Here is a 24,868-nt window from a genome sequence, read left to right as displayed (position 1 = left end):
CCATGAGCAGTTGAACTGTATGCTCAGCAAGCAGTTACCAGGCAGCAGTGAGCAGTTGCCAGGCAGCAGTGAGCAGTTGTGAGAGTTTGAGAGGCATTTCACTGCCTATCATCAACTGTCCATGGAAAAGAGGCCTCACTCCGGGAACCACGTGGGCCTGAGGATGGGGCCCGATGGCAGCAGCAGACGCGGATAGGTACTGTGTGGGGAACTGGGCACCTGGGGGGCACGTTAACCAATTAGGTGGGACAGCATCAGAGTTTTTGTCACTCCATTATCACCGCATACCCAACCAATCATGACGGCCTGACATCTTGCTGAATGTCCAACCGATTAATGAGACAGATTCACAGATTTACTTTGTACAGCGCCACGGAATATGTTGGCGCTTTATAAATCAATAATAATAATAATTCATGTCACATTGTCATTCGGACATGCACTTGGCACCGATTTTCATTCAATTATAATTTAATCGGATGGTCGATCAGCCGCCATGTCATCTGATGTATGGCCACCTTAACCACTTGCCGACCGCGCACTCATACCGCGCGTCGGCAAAGTGGCAGCTGCAGGACCAGCGACGCAGTTCTGCGTCGCCGGCTGCAAGCTAATTAATCAGGAAGCAGCCGCTCGCGCGAGCGGCTGCTTCCTGTCAATTCACGGCGGGGGGCTCCGTGAATAGCCTGCGGGCTGCCGATCGCGGCTCGCAGGCTAAATGTAAACACAAGCGGAAATAATCCGCTTTGTTTACATCCGTACAACGCTGCTAACAGTAGCAGCGTTGTACCAGATCAGCGATCCCCGGCCAATCAGCGGCCGGGGATCACTGTCACATGACAGGCAGGAGCCTGTTAGAGGCTGCACAGGACAGATCCGTTCCTGTGCAGCCTCAGATCTCCGGGGGGAAGCTAGGTAGGAGAGGGAGGGGGGACTGTCGCCGCGGAGGGGGCTTTGAGGTGCCCCCCGCAACACCCAGGCAGGCAGGAGCGATCAGACCCCCCCCAGCACATCATCCCCCTAGTGGGGAAAAAAGGGGGGCGATCTGGTCGCTCTGCCTGCACCCTGATCTGTGCTGGGGGCTGCACAGCCCACCCAGCACAGATCAGCTAAAACAGCGCTGGTTCTTAAGGGGGGGGGGTAAAGGGTGGGTCCTCAAGTGGTTAAGGCTAAGGTTACACTTGTCCATGCGGAAAATCATCATTTTTCTGCTATGGGCGTTTTTTACTGTGTTCGCGTTTTTCCGTATGCGTTTTCATGCGTTTGTTTGCATTTTTTCATTAGTATTTTTATTTAACAAGTAAATGTAAGTAATTTTTAAATTAGTTTTTACCTTATTTGGGAAAAATGCATGCAAAACGCATGCGTTTTTTTCACCACAGGAAAGCATTGCATGCAGAAAGAATGAACTTGTTAAGCATTTTAAAAACGTATAAACAAATGCATACCATGCCTTTTTTGTGCGGACCATAGACTCTAATTGGGCCTCCTTTCCACGGACTGTTGAGCTGTGTGTTCGACAATCAGTTGACAGGCAGCAGTGAGCAGTTACCAGACAGCAGTGAGCAGTTACCAGACAGCAGTGAGCAGTTACCAGGCTGCAGTGAGCAGTTACCAGGCAGCAACAAACAGTTACCAGGCAACAGTGAGCAGTTGTCAGAGTTTGAGAGGCATTTCACTGCCTATCAACAGTTCGTGGAAAGGAGGCCTAATGTGCGTTTCTACATTCATTTCAAATAAATGTGACCCTGACCTTCGGGAGAAAGCTGCTCAATCATGTAATTTATACAACATTTGAATGCCAGGAGAAAATATTATCATCTCACTGATCATCTCTAGTCAATGACAATGCGATGCAAATAGGTTTAAATTGATGCAATCTTATGCAAAGTTTGTTTGCAAATATATGCACTTTGAGGCCTCTTTTCCATGGACTGCTGACAGGCAGTGAAATGCTTCTCATACTCTCACAACTGCTCACTGCTGCCTGGTAACAGCTTGTTGCTGCCTGGTCACTGCTCACTGTTGCCTGGTAACTGCTTGTTGCTGCCTGGTCACTGCTCACTGCTGCCTGGTAACTGCTTGTTGCTGCCTGTTCACTGCTCACTGCTGCCTGGTATCTGCTCACTGCTGCCTGGCAACTGCTTGTTGCTGCCTGGTAACTGCTCACTGCTGCCTGGTAACTGCTTGCTGAGCACACAGCTCAACAGTCCATGGAAAAGAGGCCTGAACATGGACCAATCCAGTTGCACCTTGGAGGGATCCGATTTGGGACATTTTCAAGCTCAGTATGGTTGCATACAAAATTTACATAATCCTGCATTGACCTAACGTACACTTCTTTGCATTTCACTGACCATCCTCAGGCCTCTTTTCTACGGACTGTTTAGCTGTGTGCTCAGCAAGCAGTTACCAGGCAGCAGTGAGTAGTGACCAGGCAGCAACAAGCAGTTACCAGGCAGCAGTGAGCAGTTGTGAGACAACAGTCCGTGGAAAAGAGGCCTAACCTAGAACAACAGGTCCACTTTTGCTCTGGCAGTCACTTGGGATGATCAATGAGATGCAAATAACTCTGTGTTGATGCAGAATTATGTACATTTTGTATGCAAATTTAGGCAGCTTCAGGCTAGGCGCACACATAGCAGAAACGCTAGCGTTGCGTAAAACACGGCGTTTTATGCACCTATGTTACTCAATGGGTCGCATAAAAAATGCATGGGTATGCATTTGTACTTTGTCATTTTTAAAATCACTAGTTTTGTTGCCTATTATGTATGAACACATCAACAATGCACATAATGAAAGTCAATAAAAATGTAATGTATTTTGTATGCGGTTTTGATGTGTTTTTTTAATGAGTTATTTTTTTTTTTTATTAAATAAAAGATTTCTGATGTGTTAGATTAAATCTAAAAACGCATACAAAATGCATATGCGTCTTTTATATGTGAGCCACAAACGCATTAAAACGCACACAAAACACTTGAAAAACGCATCCGTCTTAAAAAAAAAACGGCACACAGTATTAACATAAAACATGACATAAACCGCAACCTTTCACGTTGTTATGTGTGCACCCAGCCTAAAAATGGATCAATCATGTCCCACCAGGGTTTAAGTAGATTGGTCCAGTCATATATTTGCATCCAGAAATTACATAATCTTGCATGCACTTATAATTATTTGCATATCATTGATTATCCGTAGTATTCACAGATTTCCCAGACTGAAGTCACCATCTTCATGCTAAGCTAATACAGCTCTGTCCATAATAATGCTGGTCCAATCAGAGATTGGCCCACCCCCCCTCCAGGATATTACTTGTCCAATTAGAGGTTGGCCCTCCCTCCAGGATTTTACTTGTCCAATCAGATGTTTGCCCGCCCCTCTAGGATATTACTTGTCCAATCAGAGGTTTGCCCGCCCCTCTAGGATATTACTTGTCCAATCAGAGGTTTGCCCGCCCCTCTAGGATATTACTTGTCCAATCAGAGGTTGGCCCACCCTACCTCCATGATATTACTTGTCCAATTAGAGGTTGGCCCTCCCTCCAGGATATTACTTGTCCAATCAGAGGTTGGCCCGCCCTACCTCCATGATATTACTTGTCCAATTAGAGGTTGGCCCTCCCTCCAGGATATTACTTGTCCAATCAGAGGTTGGCGCGCCCTACCTCCATGATATTACTTGTCCAATTAGAGGTTGGCCCTCCCTCCAGGATATTACTTGTCCAATCAGAGGTTGGCCCACCCTCCATCCGGGATATTACTTGTCCAATTAGAGGTTGGCCCTCCTTCTCTCCAGGATATAAATAGCTGATCAAAGCACAGACTGGCATCAGCAGCTGCAGGAAACATGGGTAGTTGTAGAGCAGGGCTTGGCCTTCTGGTGGTGCTTTGGGGCTGCAGTTTGCAGTGGCTGCTTTGTGCAGGACAGGGACTTCTGGATGGCTCCTCCCACCTCCACTGTGGCCTTGAGAACATGGAGTTGTCTTTTTCTATGCCTGGTGGTGCAGAGATGTCCTTGATGGGAAGCAGTAGATTTGGGCGCATGAGACAAGTGGACAAAAAGGGCGCCCCATTCACTTTCATTATAAATATCGTTTAATGGGCGCTGAACGGGGAAAATAAGGCGCCGGAGATTTTTAAGGATTTATAACGGCGCCCGGAGATTTTTAAGGATTTATAACTATGTTTGTGATGATTTAAGTTTACAAAATGAGCCCGTGACGAATAACGTTTATGAAGATAATAAATCACTATTTCTAAAACATTTCTAACACATTATTATCCACCCAAAAAAATAATTTACATTTTTTTTCTTTACATTCTTTATTTATTCATGTCTGTAAAACATTATTATCCATAGATGTTTAGGTTTAGGCACCAACAGGGGGGTCTTAGGTTTAGGCACCTACAGGGGGGTCTTAGGTTTAGGCACTAACAGGGGGGTCTTAGGTTTAGGCACCAACAGGGGGGTCTTAGGGTTAGGCACCTACAGGGGGGTCTTAGGGTTAGGCACCTACAGGGGGGTCTTAGGTTTAGGCACTAACAGGGGGGTCTTAGGTTTAGGCACTAACAGGGGGGTCTTAGGGTTAGGCACCAACAGGGGGGTCTTAGGGTTAGGCACCAACAGGGGGGTCTTAGGGTTAGGCACCAACAGGGGGGTCTTAGGTTTAGGCACCAACAGGGGGTCTAGGGGTTAGGGATAGGTACAGGGAGGGTTTTTAATAAACGAAAATATAAGTTTCACTTTACAAACAGGGAAGATTAACGTTTTAAGAATTGCCGATCTCATACACATTATTTAGTGATTTATACATTTTTAAATCACTATTTATAAACGAAATTCTACACAATAATTTCTATAAACGATATTTCCATTTATCGTTTATACCACGCGCCCTTTTTTCCCGACGCCCTTTTCGTACGTACGCCCTTGATGATGTTGAGTGAGTGTGATCTGTGACTACTTTCACTTAAAGGACAACTGGAGTGATAGATATGGAGGCTGCCATATTTATTTTCTTTTAAACAAGACCAGTTGCCTGGCAGCTCTGCTGGTCTAGTTAGCTGCAGTAGTGTCTGATTCACATGCCTGAAGCAAGCATGTAGCTAATCTTGTCAGATCTGATAATGGGCTCTATACACAATGCCTTACCACATGTGGTAAAATAGTATGTTCAAATTATCACCTAAAAGATCACCATTGTATAATTCTCCAAGATTTATCTCCATTTTCTGCATGTGCTAAAAACTGACTAAATTTCCTCCATTTTGAAATTCTTAATTGAATAAATGTGATAAATAAGGAGTTTAATCACCTATAGAGGGCAGGTGGTAATTTTCACATTTGCTGTTGCAGTTTAATGTGGAGCCTTTCATGCTGTTTGCATATGTCAATTGTACGTAGAAAGAGACAGAGAAGATGGGTGTGCCTAATGTAGGGTGCATGTTCTGACCTCCTACGGTCTTTTAGGTGCTTTTATAGCTGGCCAGGAGGAAATTCTCCTCTGCTCTAAAAGATAAGCAACAGCATAATCTTTAAAGGAAAACATTTATTTGTTACAGCTGATATAAATCTCCAGTGTGTGTACTTCCTGCTTTAATGGAAGCAGACATAGGATGTGTATATGCTGCTCTGCTGAGGCAGCCAGCTGGCACAGTTGAGTTAAAATTACAGTTGTGATTAGTCACAGATGAGGGGGAATTACACAGGCTAAACTCTCTAAATACATACAGGGTGCATTTCTATGTTTTCCATCTGTCCTGCACAAGAGTTGAAGTCCCACTTTAAATGTGACAGGCTTTCCTGGGTTGTGCATACATTTGAAATTGGCGGCGGTAGACTTGGGGGCACGATACAGCGGTATATGGCTGATCCTGCTTCTGTACAAGTCCAGGCTGTATTAATTACTATTCCCCCTCCAGGCAGCCATGGATAGATGGGGAATGATATAATTTTTTTTTTTTTTTTTTTTTTTTTTAAGGAACCCCGGCTCTGTCTTCTGATGTTGCTCCCTGAGCGCCGCTCAGTTGTGATTCCGTTTATAGTCTATAGTGGCGCCGGCCACGCCCAAATCTAGCAGCGCTGAAAAGCACTGCTCCGCTGGGTCGTCTCTGTGTAATGGGTGGCAAGCATATGGGCTGCCCTACAGGGGTCAAAGCTTTTCCCACACATCACCGACTAATTACTGTAAAGTTACCGACCACTTAACGCACTTACCGCACTTTTATCAAACATTTATCACTCAGTAAATTTTTAGTGAATATTCAGAAAAGTTGGTAATTTTCTGACCAAAAAAGTGTTACTGCACATTTTGTTGTGAATCTAGCCCAAAGTCAGAAACGCCTGATCTGCTGCAAGCTTGTTCAGCTGCTGTGGATGAGTATTAGAGGCAGAGGATCAGCAGGACAGCCAGGCAACTGGTATTGCTTAGAAATAAATATGGCAGCCTCCATATCCCTGTCACATCAGGTGTCAGTATGAAAAGTATCAGAAAATTAACAGCTCACTTTTCATACTATGTAATGTCCGTCCTTTTAACAGTATCAGTGCTTGTAACTGTCCTAATGGCTGTATGCTCATTTGTCTTCCATGTTTTTAATCTTTGTGTTCCTTGGGGGCAGAGCAGTTTCTAGGCTAAAATGCACCCAGGGCGAGGGTGTAAAATTGTGCCCCCCCCCCCTGCGCGGAGCCAGGTATGGGTGTCTGCAGTATAGGTTAGCCAGGTCTAGTTGTACTCAGTATAGGTAGCCAGCTATAGCTAGGTGGGTGCCTCTAATAGGGAGCCAGAATAGTTGCCCCCAGCATAGGTTAGTTATGTGTCTCCAATATAGGTAGCCAGTTTAGTTGCCACCAGTATAGGTTAGATAGGTAGCTGCCCCGGTAGGTAACCCCCCCCCCCCCTCCCCCTTCCATAGTGGAAGGGAAGCAGCGTGTGTATCAGCGCAGCAGCTAGGCAGAGAGGAGTCCTCCAGCGGCTAGTGAGCGACAAGTGGAACGCAGGGAGGTAAGTTGTGACTAACGCTTCCTGATACAATTACTCTGCCTCGGAGGGGGGAGCACGGAGGGTGGCCCCGGAGACGGAGGGAGAGGTCGGGCTTGCTCCCTCCTCCATTACAGCGCCCCCTTGCCAATAGCGCTCAGGGTGCCCGCACGGCCCTAGAAACGGCCATGCTTGGGGGTATTTAAATGGTCTTTAGAGCAGAAGCCACGGTGAATATGGAAGGTGCTATGGCTGAGCTTAATGCTGAAATTGTTTGTCATCCATGATGCTGAAACATGTCTGCTATATGTAGCTAGTCTAACAAGCTCCATGTGTACTTTATAACCTGTTATCTTAACAAATATATGGTCTGCTACACCCAATCAATGTTACCATTACCATGTAGTATGTTTTACCTACATAACCTGTGAATATTACTCTGTTGGCTGTCATGCTACATGGCGGTAATAACACTGAATGTGTGGCCCTTACTAATGACTTAGCAGTCTGACTTGTGGCTGAGGAAACTCCTTACAGTAGGGATCAATGAGATGCAAATATTTCTGACTTCATGCAGATTTATGTAAATGCATGCCGTTATAAAAATGACTAATCAAGTCCTGCTAAGGGTTACATTGATTGGTCTAAACTCAAGCTGCATACAGATTGTACATAATCCTGCATGAGCTCAGAGTATCTGCTTCTCATTGATTAACTTTTATCTTCTGCCAAGTTTTACAAGCTTGAAGGTTCCACTAGATCTTGCTGGGTACACACACTGAGATTTATTGTCAGATCGCTTATTTCCAACATGTCCGATCAATTTTAATTTTTTTCAATAGGAAATTGGAAAGCAGATCGAACATGTTGGAAATCGCTCTGCCATAAAATCTTGTGTACCCAGCATCTGTTTCTGTATCACAAGGATAAGGGTAGATTGGTCATGAGGCTTGAATGTTGGCTTAAAGGAAATCTAAAGTCAACCCAAAAAACTTGCCTGTGGCTTCCTACAGCCCTGTGGTGTCATCCTGTACCCATGACACCGCTCAAAGTCCCTCCAGCCAGCAGCAGTGACCCCCTGCTAAGCTGCCAGCCACGTGCCTCCTTCATACACCTGCAGCCGGAGTGTTCTGCACATGCACAGTATATAGAAATCCCTACTGTGCATACAGAGCACTCCTGACTGCGGGAGCGAGATTAGGGTACTTATAGCTACCAGCAAATGTCCAGCTTTGTGGGGGTTACCACTGCTGGCTGGAGGGAATTGGACTGGTGTTGTGGGCACAGGGTGACTCCAGGGGGCTGCAAGAAGCCCCAGGTAAGTTTCTGGTGGGTCTATCTTAAACTTCAAGATGTGTTATTAGCTTGTTTTCCACTTGTATGCAATCTGTAATCCTGGTCTCTTGCCCTGGATGCCTGATAGTATCCTGTTATCCACATGCAATCCTTTCTCTCCCTGACTAGCCTTGTAAGTTGCTGCTGCTTCTAGAGATGTAAAATGGCTGCCTAAATCTGCATTTTAGAACCAAATCTTTCATACTTTTCAGATCTTCTTGAGGATGAATTTAGGAGTCTGCACAATGATTCTGCTTGTGGAATCTGGGTAGGAGAGAGACCAAATAACACGATGGTGGTTGGTGCTGCTTACACTGGATGCTACGTAAGGCAGAAGGTAAGGTGTTAGGAACTGCCACTCCCTGAACACTAGCTGGCTTTATCACATTGACAGAACTTGCATTATGTATGGCCTTCTGGGCAAATGCCAAAATGAGGGAAAATGCCTACATAAGGACACCTTAAGTGAGACATATATTCAATACCAGTAGTCTGGCTGATCCTTATTCAACTCTTAGCCATAGACACTGAACAAGCATGCAGATCAGATGTTTCTGAATAGTCTGACTGGATAAACTTTTTTTTTTTTTTTTTTTAATATTCTCCCATTGACTGGCTGTCAACTGGTATTACTTAACATTGTCAGCCCCATATCCCTCACTTCAGGTGTCTAAGTTTTGCACATTGGATTGCCTAGTCTGCAACTCTGGACAAACTAAACTATTGCTGAAGTTGTGATTCCAAAAAACGTCTTGGACTTGAGTACTTCAGCTCTGCTATAATCCTTTAGCCTTCAAACTGGGTGGTGCAGGCATGTATTAGATGCGGTCCTTCAGAGCCGGTGCTAGCTAAAATGGGGCCCCAGGCCAAAAGTAATCCAGGTCCCCTGATACCAATTCCCCCCCCCCCCCCACCCACCCCCCATGCTTGCTTGCCCCACTGCAGTGTAATAGTCCGTGGGAAAGACACTCCTCACTTGACAAGCAGGAAGTGAAGGACAATTGCTACAGAGCAGACAAACCGGAGCTGTGCTGTCTGGATTGTTCAGAGGGGGTGGGGGTGAGTCTCTCCCACAAAGGGGGACACTGGGGGGCCCTATGGATGCAGGGGCCCTGGGGCAATTGCCCCTTTGCCTCTATGGAAGCGCCAGCCCTGCTGTCCTTATGCCCACTGCTCCTCCTTTGTAGTCTCAATCCTCCCTGGCTCAGTCCTGGTTGGACAATATCATGCACAATGTCCCCATGCCATCAGGGCACTTCTGCGCACTACAGTTACACTCTGGCAATCTGGGCTGAGCAAAGTAAGGATTTAGACTAAAGAGGAGCAGTGGGCATGAGGGTGGCATCTAACGGATCAGAGACTAATGGCACACAGCGCCTATGCATACAAATGGCGCCCCATTAAAAAGATACGCTTATCGCTATTTATCGTTAGTACTGCATAATGCGCACAGGGAAAAAAGAAACGGCACACACTAACGTTGTTTATCAATAGTGCCGTTCATATGCCAAACAGCAGTTGTTGTTGTGCACAGTAACATTATTTATCAATAGCACCCTACATAAGCCAAACTGCAGAAGTTATTTAACTGCAAAACGGTGAATGGATTTAATGTAACACTGTCAAGGTTAGGGTTAGGCACCACCGAGGGGAGGGGGGGGGAGGGTTAGGCTGGCACCACTGGGGGGGGCTAGGGTTAGGCACCACCGGGGGGGTGGTTAGGGATAGGTACAGAGCGTTCTGTGTTAACGCTAAATAACAATAAGGCTTTAACGTTAAATAGCGGCAAACGGATTAGCGGCAACACCATGCGCCATTATTCGCAGGCACCATTTTCAGATGGATCCGGCATCTAATACAATTCCACTCAGTTTTAATGAGTACTTCAGCTCTGGTATACTCTAAACATGGTGTCTGTAGAGGTCGCCTCCTCAGTATCTTTATGTGAAACTGTCCTTATTCTCTTCAGGATGACGAATATGTGATGACTCTGCTTTTGAAGGAAACAGTAGATGGTGCGCCTCAGCAATACAAGATGGAGAAAACCTGTCTAAGCCTGTCTGGTAATGAGTTTGATCTACGGTACTCATTTCTACTATGGGAACCCGGAGATGAAAGCACCTCATGTTTGGTCCAAGAAGCATAAAATATAGCTTTCAACCCAGTTTTTTTTTTTTTTTTTTTTTTTTGGCAGTGCTGGTTGTCAGAAGTTTGAAAGGCAGGAAGTACATTAATGCTCTACTTGCAGGGGTGTCAAACTCAAATACAAAGTGGGCCAAAACTGAATACTGGGACCAAGTTGCAGGCCAACTTTAATGTCTACTGGCCACCTTAGAAAGTTCCCTGATGTCTAGTGGCCTCCACCCTCCCCTATACAATTTCCCTAGTGTTTAGTACTGCCCCCTACCTCCCCATAGGGCTTCACCTCCAATAAAGCTTCCCTGGTGGCCTAGAGTGGGCCAAACATAACGCAAACTGGGGAAACCACTTGTGGGTTAAATTGAATGGCTCTGAGGGCTGGCGTTTAACATGTATGGTCTAAGGGCTTGTGGGAATTGTAGCGGTGGTGGCCACATAATGCTGTCTGGATGTAACCTCTTGTGCTTAACAAGGTCTTCTCTCTTGCTCACACTATATAGCCATGGATGCTCCAAGTCCTGATGTCTGTTCTGCTGTCAGTCAAGCTGATAAAGTGGCCTGTGCTGGACCCTCTGTCCCTCAGGATGCCTGTGAAGGGATGGGATGCTGTTACTCTGCAAGAGATGCATCTATGCCCTGCTTCTTTGGAAACAAGTGTAAGTTATTATTGCTGAGTGGCTGTCAGTCATCTTTTACATGGTGTCTCATACTTACTGACTCGCTAACACTGCATGGATGTCTCATGGCCACTGCCTGGAATCAACAGGACATGACTGTATGGGACCTCTCTCAGTGGCGTAGCTAAGGAGCTATAGCACTCTATACAGAACAATTGATACGGCGCACCAAAACCTGCCAATGACAACTAGTGTCAGAGGTGCAAGAAGGGGATGGGGAACAGTTGAATTACTATTCAAGTATCAATAGAAGTGATTATGAGCACAAGACCAGTAGAGTGCTAAGTGTAGTTGATTGAGGGCCCTGATGCGGTCGCAACCCATATTGCTATGCCCTTGACCTCCAATAAATAAAAAAAGCGAACAATTTGAACCTGGTGTTTGTTTATGAAGTATCTTAAAGTGCAGGGGATATAGATCAGTACTGATTAGTTGTCATACTCATAGATATTGCAGGGCTTAAAGGGAATCTGAAGTGAAAATTAACTTGAGATGAATTATGTAGTACAGCTAAAAAAAACATTAGTAGCAGTCTCATATTTCCAGTACAGGAAGTGTTAAACTTGGCTATGCAAAAGGGGCTTCTCTGACCCAACTTGGGTTGGCTACAGTGCTGTTTTCTGAAGCACTTGTACATAAAGTCACTGAACTTCCCTGCAGTATATCCTTATCTGAAGTGAAGGGTCATAAGCTCTGCTCTGTTTCATACTTCAAAATAGTGTAGCTTGTAAACTTTGCAATATACAGTTGACCATGTGTGTATTACTTCCTGAAATGGTGTACAGGGCTACTTGTGGTCCCTGGGGTACCACTCAAGTCATGTAGCTGGAAGCATAACTCATGGGACTGAATGTCCACTAATCAAGGGCTATACTTGGTAGACAAGCTGTGGTTCCCACATTGCTCATATACCCCACCTCTACCTTCTACTGACCATTGAAGGATGGAAATGAACTTGAAACATTTTGTCTCCACAGTGACCACACAGTGCACAATTGAAAACAATATGGTGATCGCCGTGTCCAAAGACCTGACCAGGCCATCAACCAACCTGGATTCAGTCCATGTGATTGGCGTGGACTCCTCATCCTGTGCTGGATTTTCTCTTTCTAAGAGTGACTCCTTTGCAGTGTTCAAATTCCCATTTTCCTGTGGTGGGCACTTCCAGGTATGTGGAGTTATCACAGAATGCTTGTGAACTTAAAGCCGATTGAGGCAAGAAAATTCACTGTCCGCTTGACCATACCCAAAACCAGTTCTCATGTCACTTAGGCATACCCTCAAAGATAATACTTTAAGGAAATTTACCACTAGCTTGTAGCCAGTCCATATTGGTGATCTAGATTGTCACCAGCAGAGCTCTTGTTAGCCCTAGATGAAGTTCTTGGTCTAAAACATTAGTTAAAAATGATCTAAGCTCAGCCTATTGTGGATGGGCTGTCACTGAATGTCTTGGTCTCTAGAAGATCTTGACAAGTACTGGTGCACATAACTCTTATGGTGGCCATACATGGTACAATAACGTTCGATTATCCCGTTTATTCAATCTAAATTGAAAAGTTGTAAAAAAAAAAATCGAGAAAAATCAGATCTGACATGCTTTGAAAAATCTTTATATTCGATCTAACGGAATAATCGAACTAAATTATCTAATTGGAGAAAAAATTGTTTTTTTGGGGGAGGGAATGGGGAGAGATGCTGGCATACTGCAAGCCCTAGGCAACTGCTGTTATAGCCATGAGGGTGATGCAATATCCATTTTTTCCAGCATTCTGCATTGCAAGTCTATACACCATCAGCAGTTGGCTGATGGTGTAATGGTTAAGGGCTCTGCCTCTGACACAGAAGACCAGGGTTCGAATCTCGGCTCTGCCTGTTAAGTAAGCCAGCACTAATTCAGTAGGAGACCTTTGGCAAGTCTCCCTTACACTACTACTGCCAATAGAGCGCGCCCTAGTGGCTGCTGCTCTGCTCTGGCGCTTTGAGTCCGCAAGGAGAAAAGCGCAATATAAATGTTTGTCTTATCTATTAGAATCTAGCTTTTTAGTGTGCAGCAAACTATGTCAAATTGAGTTCACAGCGCAAGTCATGATAAAAGCAATCACCCATATTTGGTTACTATCTTTGTAGATATAAGCTGGTCACTCTTTATCACTCGCCAGGAATGCATCATCTAAGTAATTTGATCAATGTGGTAAGGCACCATCACATGTTCTGGTTTGCAAGAAGGTGATAGTGGATCCGAGGAACTTTTACTCATTGCATAATTGTGTTCCTTACCTATTGTTTATAGGGCATTCCTCAAGCCAAATACATTTTTGTTTTAATACCATAATTCCCTATAAACAAGCCACGCCCTCAGGTTTTCAGAGAGCCTTGGCAGTAGCAAGGGCTCATGGGAGCTCAGTCTGGGCAGGAGGGGGAGGTGTTACTAGCCACTGATTTCAGAGGCAGAGGGGATTAGATTTTTTGCTCAAGATACAGATAAGCCTGCCTCTGTAATGTTTACAAACATGGCTGCATCATTGTATCACAGGAAGACATAATCATATACTATTAAAGCTGTTTGCAGCTAGATTTGCTGTGTAAACCATCTAAACTTTAGATAAGCTATACAGACAAAGTTACTTGTTACAGATATTCATCTCGGATCCGCTTTAAAGGTGGCCATACACTAGTTGATTTGCCATCAGATTCGATCCGAGAGGGATCTATCTGTTCAGAGAGGGATCGTATGGCCACCTTACTACAAACAGATTGTGATTGGTTTCAGACTGAAATCGATTCACAATCTGTGGAGCTCCCCACCCCCCCCCACCCCCCCCCCCCGGCACAAGTCCCCTGATCCCAGCTGTCTACTTCTCCGCTCTGGGCTCCAGACCGTTCCTGCACCTACTGAACTTCCTGTCCAGGGGAAGTTTAAACAGTAGAGGGCGCTCTACTGTTTAAACTTCCTGCCGGGACAGGAAGTTCTGTGCAGCAGCCAGTCCAGAACCCAGCGCGGAAAGACAGAGGGGACTCACGCCGGCCTGGACAGGTAATGTATACCCGCTGTATTGCGTCGGGCATTCGAACACATCGACACACTCCAGACCTGGCAATCGAGAGAAATATCCCACACGGACAGATCGACGGGAACAATCAATTTCAGACGGAAATCGATTGTTCTGTCAGCGGTGTGCGTGGCAATTTCACAGCCGATTCGATCACTGTTCGAATCGGCCATATATCGGCGTGAAAAACGTTAGGTTTATGGGCCCCTTAAAGAGAACCCGAGGTGGGTTTGAAGATTGCATGGGGGATTGCAGAGTGCAGGGGGACCTTAGGGGGGTTTGGGATAGCAACAGAGGCTGGGCTGTATAGGCCGATCCAGCCTCTGTATGCAGATAACATTCTTCAAACCCACCTCGGGTTCTCTTTAAAAGGAAGGTCCAAGCAAAAAAAAAAGTTTTACTTACCTGGGGCTTCTACCAGCCCCATGTAGCCATCCTGTGCCCTTGTAGTCACTCACTGCTGCTCCAGTCCCCCGCTGGCAGCTTTCTGACCTCGGAGGTCAGGGCCACATTGCATACATTTTTACGCATTCCAGCTAGTGCAGGAACAAAAATTTACGCGTTGCACCACTAACGCGTAAAAATGTATGCGTTAATGTTCCTGCACTAGCGGGAATGTGTAAAAATGTACGCAATTCGGCCCTGACCTCCGAGGTCAGAAAGCTGCCAGCGGGGGACTGGAGCAGCAGTGAGTGACTACGAGGGCACAGGATGGCTGCATGGGGCTGGTAGAAGCCCCAGGTAAGTGAAACTCATTTTTTTTTTTTTGCTTGGACCTTCCCTTTAAGGAAGCTATTTGTGTCAAACTATATCAAATCAGATAAATGGCTTTAAAGGCTGTACACAGGTGCCAACTGTCTAGCCTGTTGGACTAGGTTTGCCTAAACCTCACATCTATAATGTTGCCCAGGAGTGACCTTCGACAAAATTAAACTTAAAGAGAACCAGAGATGAAGCACCCTCTTGTATTTTACCTTATAAATCAGTGGGGACATGACAGTAAACACCTAATCTGCTCTTTGTTTCATTGTTCTCTGTGTAATCTGACTATAATCACCTCTGATAAGAATCCCCGACTGAGCACTCAGGCTGCTCCGTCTAGCTTTGCTACAGAAAGATTATAGCTGAGTCTGTCTTCTGTGGTGGTGTTTGAAGCCCAAGCCTGCCCCCTTGTGGCTTTGCTATAATGGCTCAGCAATAATCATTCCCAGCAAAGCCAGATTTAATTGCTCAGTCTGGGATTCTTGTGACTGCTGATAACAGACACTTAGCAGTGAGGAGGAAACAGAGCATGGTAAGTGTTTTCTCTAATGTTCTTACTGATATACATGGTAAAATACACAAGGGTGCTTCCTCTCTGGTTCCCTTTAAGCACTTTAACATGTATGCAGGCCACAAACTTTCATAGGTTATGTTGACTACGCTATTTGTGGCTGCTTAGACTTCCATAAAAGCTTTGTGTGGCACACTGCTGGTGACCTCTTGTCACTGCCTAACCCTATGCAGGCATCTGACCTTACCTCTTAAAGGGAACCAGAGAGGAAGCACCCTTGTGTATTTTACCATATATATCAGTAAGAACATTAGAGAAAACCCTTACCATGCTCTCTGTTTCCTCCTCACTGCTAAGTGTCTGTTATCAGCAGTCACAAGAATCCCAGACTGAGCAATTAAATCTGGCTTTGCTGGGAATGATTATTGCTGAGTCATTATAGCAAAGCCACAAGGGGGCAGGCTTGGGCTTGAAATAACACCACAGAAGACAGACTTAGCTATAATCTTTCTGTAGCAAAGCTAGACGGAGCAGCCTGACTTCTCAGTGGGGGGTTCTTATCAGAGGTGATTACAGTCAGATTACACAGAGAACAATGAAACAAAGGGCAGATTAGGTGTTTACTGTCATGTTCCCACTGATTTATAAGGTAAAATACAAGAGGGTGCTTCATCTCTGGTTCTCTTTAAACAGTGCCAGATTTAGGACAAGGCCCCCTAGGCCATGGCCTAGGGCACAAAAGCAGCAGGCGTAACTGGTGCATTTGTAAGCTTGCAAATGCTGCAATGCAGGAGATCAGGCAAGCGCCTGACCGCGGTACTCTGCTGCTAGCTGCCTGTGCAGCCACCTTGCTCTCTGTGCAAGTTTGCATTGCGGCCGGTGGCTATGGACTTGGGCAGCATTGGAGATGGAAAGGAAAGAGGAAGCTTCTGCACTGGAGATGAGCTGATGGCTGCTGCAGTGTGAAGGCGAGCTGGCTACCTATACTGAAGGGGGTGGGAAAAGGAGGGATTAAGGGAGTTGTCTCATTTGGCTACTTATATGGGGGAGGGGACATCCAGTTACCTATACAGGATGGGAGGGGTCATCTCGCTACCTATAACAAAGGAGGGTGCCTTGTGACAGTGGCCTTGTGCAGTAGAGTACAAATCCCACCCTGCTCTTAAAGAGAAACTCCGACCAAGAATTTAACTTTATCCCAATCAGTAGCTGATACCCCCCCCCCCCCTTTTACACGACAAATCTATTGCATTTCACAAACAGACCATCAGGGGGCGCTGTATTACTGATTTTGTGCTGAAAACCCTCCCACAAGAGGCTCTGGTACCACGGTACTCTGGGAACTGCCACAATGTAACAATGTTCAGACAGGAAATGGCTGTTTAAAGCTGTCTGTAACGGCCAGAACAGCTAGGAACAGCTACATAACCTGCCCACAGTAAAAATGTCACCATATAATACATTTTAGAATGTGAATCTGGGAGAGGAAAGATTTTACAATGAGCAAACACTGACTAAATCATGTATACATAATTATTGTAAAAATGAAGCACTTTTTTTATTACATTATTTTCACTGGAGTTCCTCTTTAAAGAGACACTGAAGCGAAAAAAAAAGATATTATGATTTGTATGTGTAGTACAGCTAAGAAATAAAACATTAAGATCAGATACATCAGTGTAATTGTTTCCAGTACAGGAAGAGTTGAGAAACTCCAGTTATCTCTATGCAAACAAGCCATTAAGCTCTCCGACTAAGTTAGTCATGGAGAGGGCTGTTATCTGTCTTTTATTATCTCAACTGTAAGTGAACTGTTTACTTTTCCTCTGCTAGAGAAGAGGTCATTACTTCACAGACTGCTCTGAAAGACTCATTTTGAATGCTGAGGGTTGTGTAATCTGCACATATTATAGAATGATGCAATGTTAGAAAAAATCACTATATACCTGAAAATAAAAATATGAGAATATTTTCTTTGCTGCTAATCTTCTAGTAATGATTCATAGTACACAACCAATTCATTATATCATATATTTTTTCGCTTCAGTGTCTCTTTAAACGAACCTGTGTAGGTTTAATTAATCATAACTGCTTCCAGCTAAGACTTTGCACAAGTTTTCTCACATTCATCTCTTAACAGACGCTTGGTGACCCAGTAACCTATGAGAATACTATAGAAGCTACCAGAGGAATAGAGACCTGGCAGGGGTCTTCCATCACAAGGGACAGTACTCTGCGGTAAGTACAACATGTGACGTTCTAGCAGCTGCTACACTGTCTAGAACACCATAACCTTTACTCTCTTTACAGGGTAACAGTGCGCTGCAGGTACATCCAGACAGGCGTTGTCCCACTGCAGCTATCGGTGTCAACCTTGCCGCCACCACTTCCTGTTACCACAACAGGCCCTCTGCTGCTGGAAATGAGGATCGCACAAGGTGAGACAGATGTCCAGTAGGGATGCTCATTCGTATTCCGCGGAAATGCAATTTCCGAAATTCCGATCAGAAATTGCATTCAATTCAAGTGCGATAGGTGGCTTTCCGCCGGAAATCGCAGAAATTCCCAACTTTAACATCGATTTTCTCAAACTATAAGGTCTTTATGAAAACTTTTTTGTATCTTGTTCACAAGATTCAGTTTTATAACCCCTGCAAATTTGGTGTTTCTAGGACTTAAGGGGGCTTTGCTATTAACCGTTAAAGTCGGCGGATTTTTACTGTAATGTAAATGCGGAAATTGGTAGCGGAATCGGAAATTGCCATTCCGACCATCCCTAATGTCCAGTGCAGTCTTCCTACAAATCCCCCCCCCCCCCCCCCCCCCAATAATGGGAAACTTGTAAATGAATGGGAAAGTAGCGGCATCTCCAAGAACCATTGGTGTACCATTCTGTACACAATTGTCTTCAAAGGTCTCTATTGGGCAAGTTTTATCTAGTGTGCCTGAGGCTTTAACCTCCCTGGCGTTCTATTAAGATCACCAGGGCGGCTGCGGGAGGGTTTTTTTATTAAAAAAAAACTTATTACATGCAGCCAACTGAAAGTTGGCTGCATGAAAGCCCACTAGAGGGCGCTCCTGTAGCGTACTTCTTATCACCTCCGGCGATCAGAAGTAACAAGGAAGGCCGCAATGAGCAGCCTTGCTTTGCTGTCATCGCCATGGCGACTAGCAGAGTGACGTCAGCCGCCTCCGATCCAGCCCTTAGCGCTGGCCAGAACTGTTTGTTCTGGCTGGGCTCGGGCGGCTGGGGGACCCTCTTTCGCCGCTGCACGCAGCGGATCGCCGCATTGCGGCGGCGAGCAGGTAGCACACGCGGCTGGCAAAGTGCCGGCTGCATGTGCTGCTTTTTATTTCATGAAAATCGGCCCAGCAGGGCCTGAGCGGCAGCCTCCAGCGGTGATCGACGGGCTGAGCTCGTCCAGACCGCTAAGGAGGTTAAACCCAGATAACATGCAGGGAGCACCTTCTGGGATACGAATAGGTGTATGAAATGGGCAGTCTTAAGCAGTCATGAACTGTTCACAATTCTTTGTTTAAGATGAGATGGTTAAGCTTGCCTTCAGATCAGGACAAGATGTACCAGTTGGCATGGGCCTGGGGCAGAGGCAAGAGGCTCCAGCCTCAGGGCACAGTGTAGGAGGGGAGCCTGGGGCAGAGGCAAGAGGCTCCAGCCTCAGGGCACAGTGTAGGAGGGGGGCCTGGGGCAGAGGCAAGAGGCTCCAGCCTCAGGGCACAGTGTAGGAGGGGGCACACATAGCTCAGCTATCATTCCCCTATTGTGATTGAAGCAGAGATAAATAAGAGAGGGGATACATGGCAGTGACTGCAAACCATATAACTGGAGATTAAGGTGTTGGGCCCTGGGGCGCCTCTTACTCCAATAGCAATCAATGGGATGGAGGGCGCACTTTGGCACCTTAGCCTTGGGTGCTGGCGGACCTTGTCCCAGCTCTGCCTGGAACCCACTAGCAGCCTTTTCTAAGTGCAAAAATGGAGGATATACTGCTACTCCACAAAAGAGTGCTGGATCAATGGCAGTCTTGTAATTTGAAGTCTCTTGCTAATGTTTTAATTCCCTTGACCATTCCTACCCTCCACCCCACCTTGCTGTGTGGATCTCTATACTTGCACAACAGTATTACATACAACAGGCACCAGAGCCAGGACAAGGTCCTCCAGCACCCAAGGCTGAGACACCAAAGTGCATCCCTGCCACCCCAGCCGTCACACACTGATTGCTATTAGACTAAGAGGGCCACAGGGCCCACAACCCCCCAACACCTTAATATCTAGTTATCTGGCTTGCAGTCACTGCTATGTATCCCCCTTTTTTTTTTTTCTTTTTTTTTTTTTTCTGCTTCAAACACAATTAGGAATGACAGGTGAATGAATTGTGCGCCCCCTCCTACACTGCGCCCTGAGGCTGGAGCCTCTCCTGCCTATGCCTCGGCCCGGCCCTGACAGGCACTCTAGCTTTAACTGTAGCAGATTAGTGTGCTAGAAGCAAGCCTGCACATCTAGGTCACCAAAGTGTACTAAGAGGCTTGCACATTGGGAGGGGTTAATGCTGGGAAAGCTAATACAGTAGGCAAACTAAATATTAGCTTGTGGGGACCTCTAGCCCGAGAAATTGTCATAGTTTAGAGACTTAGGCCTCGTTCACATCAGGGCCGTTTCTGTGCGCTTTTCACAGCGCACTGCCCTGTGCGATCAGCAAGGTATTGATTTTCCCATGTAACTAAATGTAGCTGGTTCACATCTATGCGCTGCGCTGAGCAGCGTTACAGAAACGTAGTGTTGCATGCATTTCTGTGCGTTGAGCTGGAAAGCGCACAGCAATGCAAGTGAATGGGTCCGCTTTTTTTAGCGCATAGAAGCGCGTACAAGCGCATGCGTTTTTTACCCCTAATTGGAGAAAAAAATACATTTACATACAAAAACAGTTTTATTGACTGCTGCTGCTACAGTAAGCAAAACGTGCTTTAAAGAAGCGCAGCGCAACGCACAGAAACGCGGACGAAAGTGCGCACAAGCGCATGCATTTTTTACCCTGCGCTTTAACACGTTTTTCAGCGCAGCAGATGTGAACGAGGCCTTAAACTCCTGCTTGACGTGACCTCATCCCACTCGATACAAAGTAACCTGTATTTGGGCATTTAGCAGTTGAAGCCTTGTCTGCTGGTGATTTTTGGTAACTATTGGAAACTTCCTCAATTAACCATTTTCTGTTCCTCTTGTACAGATGCTGGCTATACATCATACTACTCTACAGGGGATTATCCTGTGGTCAAAGTCCTCAGGGACCCTATCTACCTAGAGGTCCACATCCTGTACAGAACTGACCCCAACCTGGTTCTTGTGTTAAATGACTGTTGGGCTACCTCCTCTGTGGAACCGACACTAATGCCTCAATGGCCCATCTTGAAGGACAGGTCAGTAACTCACAACCTGTACTGTACTATTTGCTCCCAGAACATGAGGCTGATATGAGATCTTCTCTGACTCTAGGTGCCCTTTCAACATGGACAGCTACCTGAGTAGGCTGGTTTCAGTTGGCGCTCCTTCACAAGCAGTTCCCATCCCCAACCACTACAAACGCTTCCTCGTCAACACCTTCACATTTGTGGATGCAAACAGCCAGCTCAGCCTTGCCGACCTGGTAATTCAGACACCTACAAATCTTACTATACTGAGTTTTATGCTTCGTGACTAAAATACAAATTTGTCTACAGGTTTACTTCCACTGCAGTGCATCAGTCTGTGTCCCCTCTAACCTGGATGACTGCAAAGCCTCTTGTGGCCAAAGGAAAAGTAAGTTGGTTTCTGAAAGTCTTTGAGATCTAAAGATTTCTTCACACTAATCAGATAACCATGGGGGCTCTGTGTGGCTGATATTGTGGTGAAACCCTCCTACAGTGATGTTAGGACCATGGTTCTGACATCACTGTTGGGAGCCTTTTTTGCATTATGGGAAATAGGATGTTTCCAACTGTAAAAATAAAAAGCAGCAGCTACTTCCACTGACATCACCTGCCAGCATTGGGGAGAGGAAAGATTTTTACAATGGGCAAACACTGACTAAATCACTTTTAACCACTTCTGTTAATTACACTTATTTTCACTGGAGTTCATCTTGAAGTATACTTCAGGCTTCATAGCCAGGCTGGACAAATAACTACTTCAGAATCCAGGGCTCTCTAGAAATTGCAGCCATCACTGAATAGAGGCAGCTACTTGTTTCCTGTGGGAGGGACTTGCAGCACACATCCTGCAAAACTTTCTGCTCACACTTGAGCTAATCATGAAACTTCTCTTCAAAAGGCAAATCTTAAGCCACACATTTGTAATGCAAGTGGCCCCAATACCCCTGCGAGTGGGACTTGGCAATCTCAACTCCACTTAGTTGTGCAGTTAGTAGGCCTTCTCTGATCTGCACTACAAGTGAAAGTAGCAGTGGCGTAGCTAAGGAGCTGTGGGCCCCGATGCAAGTTTTACAATGGGGCCCCCAAGCACTCTATGCATAACAATTGATACGGCGCACCAAAACCTGCCATTGGCAACCAGTGTCAGAGGTGCAAGACGGGGATGGGGAACAGTTTATTGATTACTACTATTCAAAGTATCTATAGAAGTGATTATTATGAGCACAGGACCAATAGAGGACTAATACTGCAGTTGTGGGAGGACCCTTCGGGGCCCCTCTGGCCCAAGGGCCCCGATGCGGTCGCTACCTCTGCACCCCCTATTGCTACGCCCCTGGAAAGTAGCCTGTACTGTGCTCCAGTCTATCAAAAGATGTGACTATTACTGGTGAAGGGACTGACCGATCTTGAAATGGGGCTTCCAAGAACTCTGCCTATTCGTCTTGCCTCAATTAACTGCACCTACTTTCCCTAGAGAGAATGGCTGAACCCCATGAAGTCCAACGTTTGAAAAGGACAATAGTATCTTCAGAGGGGCCCGTTGCCTTGCTTTATGAGGATGAAGTTCTAAATCTGGAAGGTAAGGACATAAGTGTGGCACCTGGTCTGTAAGTGGGTGACTTCTGTATTGGTCACTAACTCTTCTCCTCTGTTCTGTCTTAGGTTCTCATCAGCCATGGGCCTCCTCCCTGGACCTGGCCAGAGCCCTAGCTACTGCTGGAACAGTAGCATCCGTAGCAGTCACTATTGTAGGCATCTGGTTGCATCGCAAGAGACACTCCTGTAACATTAAAGCTGCAGTTGTTTGAATAAACTTTTACCAGTTAACTTCTGGTGTGGTGTCAGTTTCTGCTCAAGGTGTGTCAACTAAGGAAAGCGACTAAAGCATCTGGTTCTATAGTGGCTTCAACTGGCAAACTTTCCCTAGGAAAAGTTGCATTTTTTTTTTTAACCACTTACTGCACCAGGCACAGTAGAATTACATCCTGGGAAACTTCACTTGACCATCTGGGGCTTGAGCTTGAAGGCCATGCACAGGCATTACTCTATATGGCTATAAACTAAAGCCTCCAGAAGTTGAGGCAAACAAGCTAGCTGGGTTCTCTATAGAAAGTGAGGTGAAGGAGACCATGGGGCTCATCCTGTTACTGGAGGCTGGAACCCCAGTATCACTAGCTGCTACCTTGCTGGGAAGAGTGGACCTCATCTGTGAGACTTTCCAAAAGATGGGATCTTGGCTAGAGATCCCAATTCCTGGACCATGGTGTAGTGCCCGACTATCCTGCTGATACTCTGCTCTTACTATTTCCATCCATAGACCCTGAGCAAGCATGCAGCTCAGATGTTACAATGACAAGATTAGTATTAGTAGGCTTGTTTCACACTACTGCAGCCAAACCTCAGCAGGATGCCTCACCTGGAATTTTTAAGACTCAATATGGCAGCCTCTATAGACCTCTCCGGGTTCACTTTAATATATTCAACACTTGAAGTGAGAGGGATATGAAGGCTGCCATATCTTACACCAGTTGCCTGGCTGTCCTGCTGCCCCTCTGCTTGTAATACATTTCAGCCTAGACCAGATTTCTGGCCAAGATTGCCCACCTGCTTGTTTCAGACTCTACTGCATCCAGAATAAGCAGGACAGCCAGGTAACTGGTATTTTAAAAGGCCAGAAAATGTGGCAGCCTCCATATACCTCATCTCGGGTTACTTTTTTTTTTTTAAAGGGGTAAATCAGGAATGCCTACTCCCTATTATGTAGTCCTGCCCTCCCAGGGACATTATAGCCTAATGACCTGCTGTATGCAGCATTTCTGCTCCCAGAGAATTTTTTTTTTTTTTTCTACTGGCCTCAGAACAGAGGAAACCTACAAACAATTAATACAGAACTTTTCATATGAGCCAAGTGAGGGTGTTAAAGGAGACCCAAAGTGACATAAGGAGAGACATGGGTATGTACAGTGCCTAACCCACAAATAACTATGCTGTGCTCCTTTCTCCCTCTGTCTGAAAGGGTTAAATATCAGGTATGTAAGTGGCTGACTCAGACAGGAAGTGACTACAGTGTGACCCCTACTGATAAATTCCAACTATAAAACACTTTCCTAGCAGAAAACAGCTTCTGAGAGCAAGAAAGAGATAAAAAGGGAAACATCTTATCAGTGAGGGTCACACTGTAGTCACTACTTGTCTGAGTCAGGACTGAGTCAGCTACTGAACTACCTGATATTTAACTTTCATACAGGGGGAGAAAGGAACACAGCATAGTTATTTGTGTGCTAGGCACTGAACATATGTCATGTGTCACTTCGGGTATCCTTTAAGTCCTCAAATGTTGGGTCTTTATATTCACAACCCTTGCCTCCATGTGACACTTTAATATTAAAATGCATTTCTATCCTCTGCATTACCACGTGACAGGAAGCACTTTTACAGAGGACTCCTCATTTGTGGCCTGTTTGCAACTGAAAATTTTCAAGTGTACAAAATCACAGGCAGTCACAATACCTGAGGGATAATGCATTCACATGTGCGTGAGTCCTCAGGTCCACAAATGGCACTGCAATCTGCATTTTGTATTCTCCTATACAAACGCACACTCAATACATCACAGCCAGTATCTCTTATGCTAGGCATACATGGATAGATTCTCCCTTATCAATCGAGCCGCTGATGGCTCGATTGATGATATCCGTTAGGTCCGATGACTACCCCTTGGGAAGGTGATGGGTAAAATCAGCTGTTTTCAGCATTCCCAAATACAGTAATGCTTTGTGAATAGAGCCCATAATGAAGTGCAGGAGTCTGACAGTCATGATTCATAATGGAAAATGCATTGTGGGACTTGTAGTTCCTTAACAGCAGGAGAGCCATGTTTAGCGATCACCCTAGACTTAAAGGACAACTGTAGTATGAGAAATATGGCAGCCTCCACATACCTCTTAAAGTGGACCCAAATTAAAAATACAAGATTT

At 45.6% G+C, this 24,868-nt stretch overlaps 1 protein-coding gene across 1 annotated transcript; it reads left to right on the top strand.

Annotated features, from left to right (window-relative positions):
- Positions 1-74: 74 nt before the first annotated feature.
- LOC137564473 (zona pellucida sperm-binding protein 4-like) lies at positions 75-22,703 on the top strand. The gene is made up of 12 exons (XM_068278375.1): positions 75-196; positions 8,536-8,660; positions 10,293-10,386; positions 10,963-11,118; positions 12,117-12,307; positions 17,606-17,703; positions 17,776-17,903; positions 20,711-20,900; positions 20,977-21,127; positions 21,201-21,279; positions 22,366-22,470; positions 22,554-22,703. The coding sequence occupies exons 2-12, from the start codon at positions 8,616-8,618 to the stop codon at positions 22,697-22,699; spliced, it is 1,383 nt and encodes a 460-aa protein (XP_068134476.1). The 5' UTR covers positions 75-196; positions 8,536-8,615; the 3' UTR covers positions 22,700-22,703.
- The last annotated feature ends 2,165 nt before the right edge of the window (positions 22,704-24,868 follow it).

Source organism: Hyperolius riggenbachi, chromosome 3 (assembly GCF_040937935.1).
Source record: "Hyperolius riggenbachi isolate aHypRig1 chromosome 3, aHypRig1.pri, whole genome shotgun sequence".
Taxonomy (NCBI): domain Eukaryota; kingdom Metazoa; phylum Chordata; class Amphibia; order Anura; family Hyperoliidae; genus Hyperolius; species Hyperolius riggenbachi.
Note: the sequence above shows the minus strand (reverse complement) of the source record. Positions and strands in the feature narration are given on the sequence as shown.

What these genes read in the sequence shown, in the direction of transcription:
- LOC137564473 (XM_068278375.1), top strand. Translation starts at nt 8,616, where the DNA reads ATGGTGGTTGGTGCTGCTTACACTGGATGCTACGTAAGGCAGAAG. An exon ending in CTGCTTCTTTGGAAACAAGT is followed by an intron (nt 11,119 to 12,116) that starts GTAAGTTATTAT and finishes TTGTCTCCACAG; the next exon opens with TGACCACACAGTGCACAATT. An exon ending in TGAAGTTCTAAATCTGGAAG is followed by an intron (nt 22,471 to 22,553) that starts GTAAGGACATAA and finishes GTTCTGTCTTAG; the next exon opens with GTTCTCATCAGCCATGGGCC.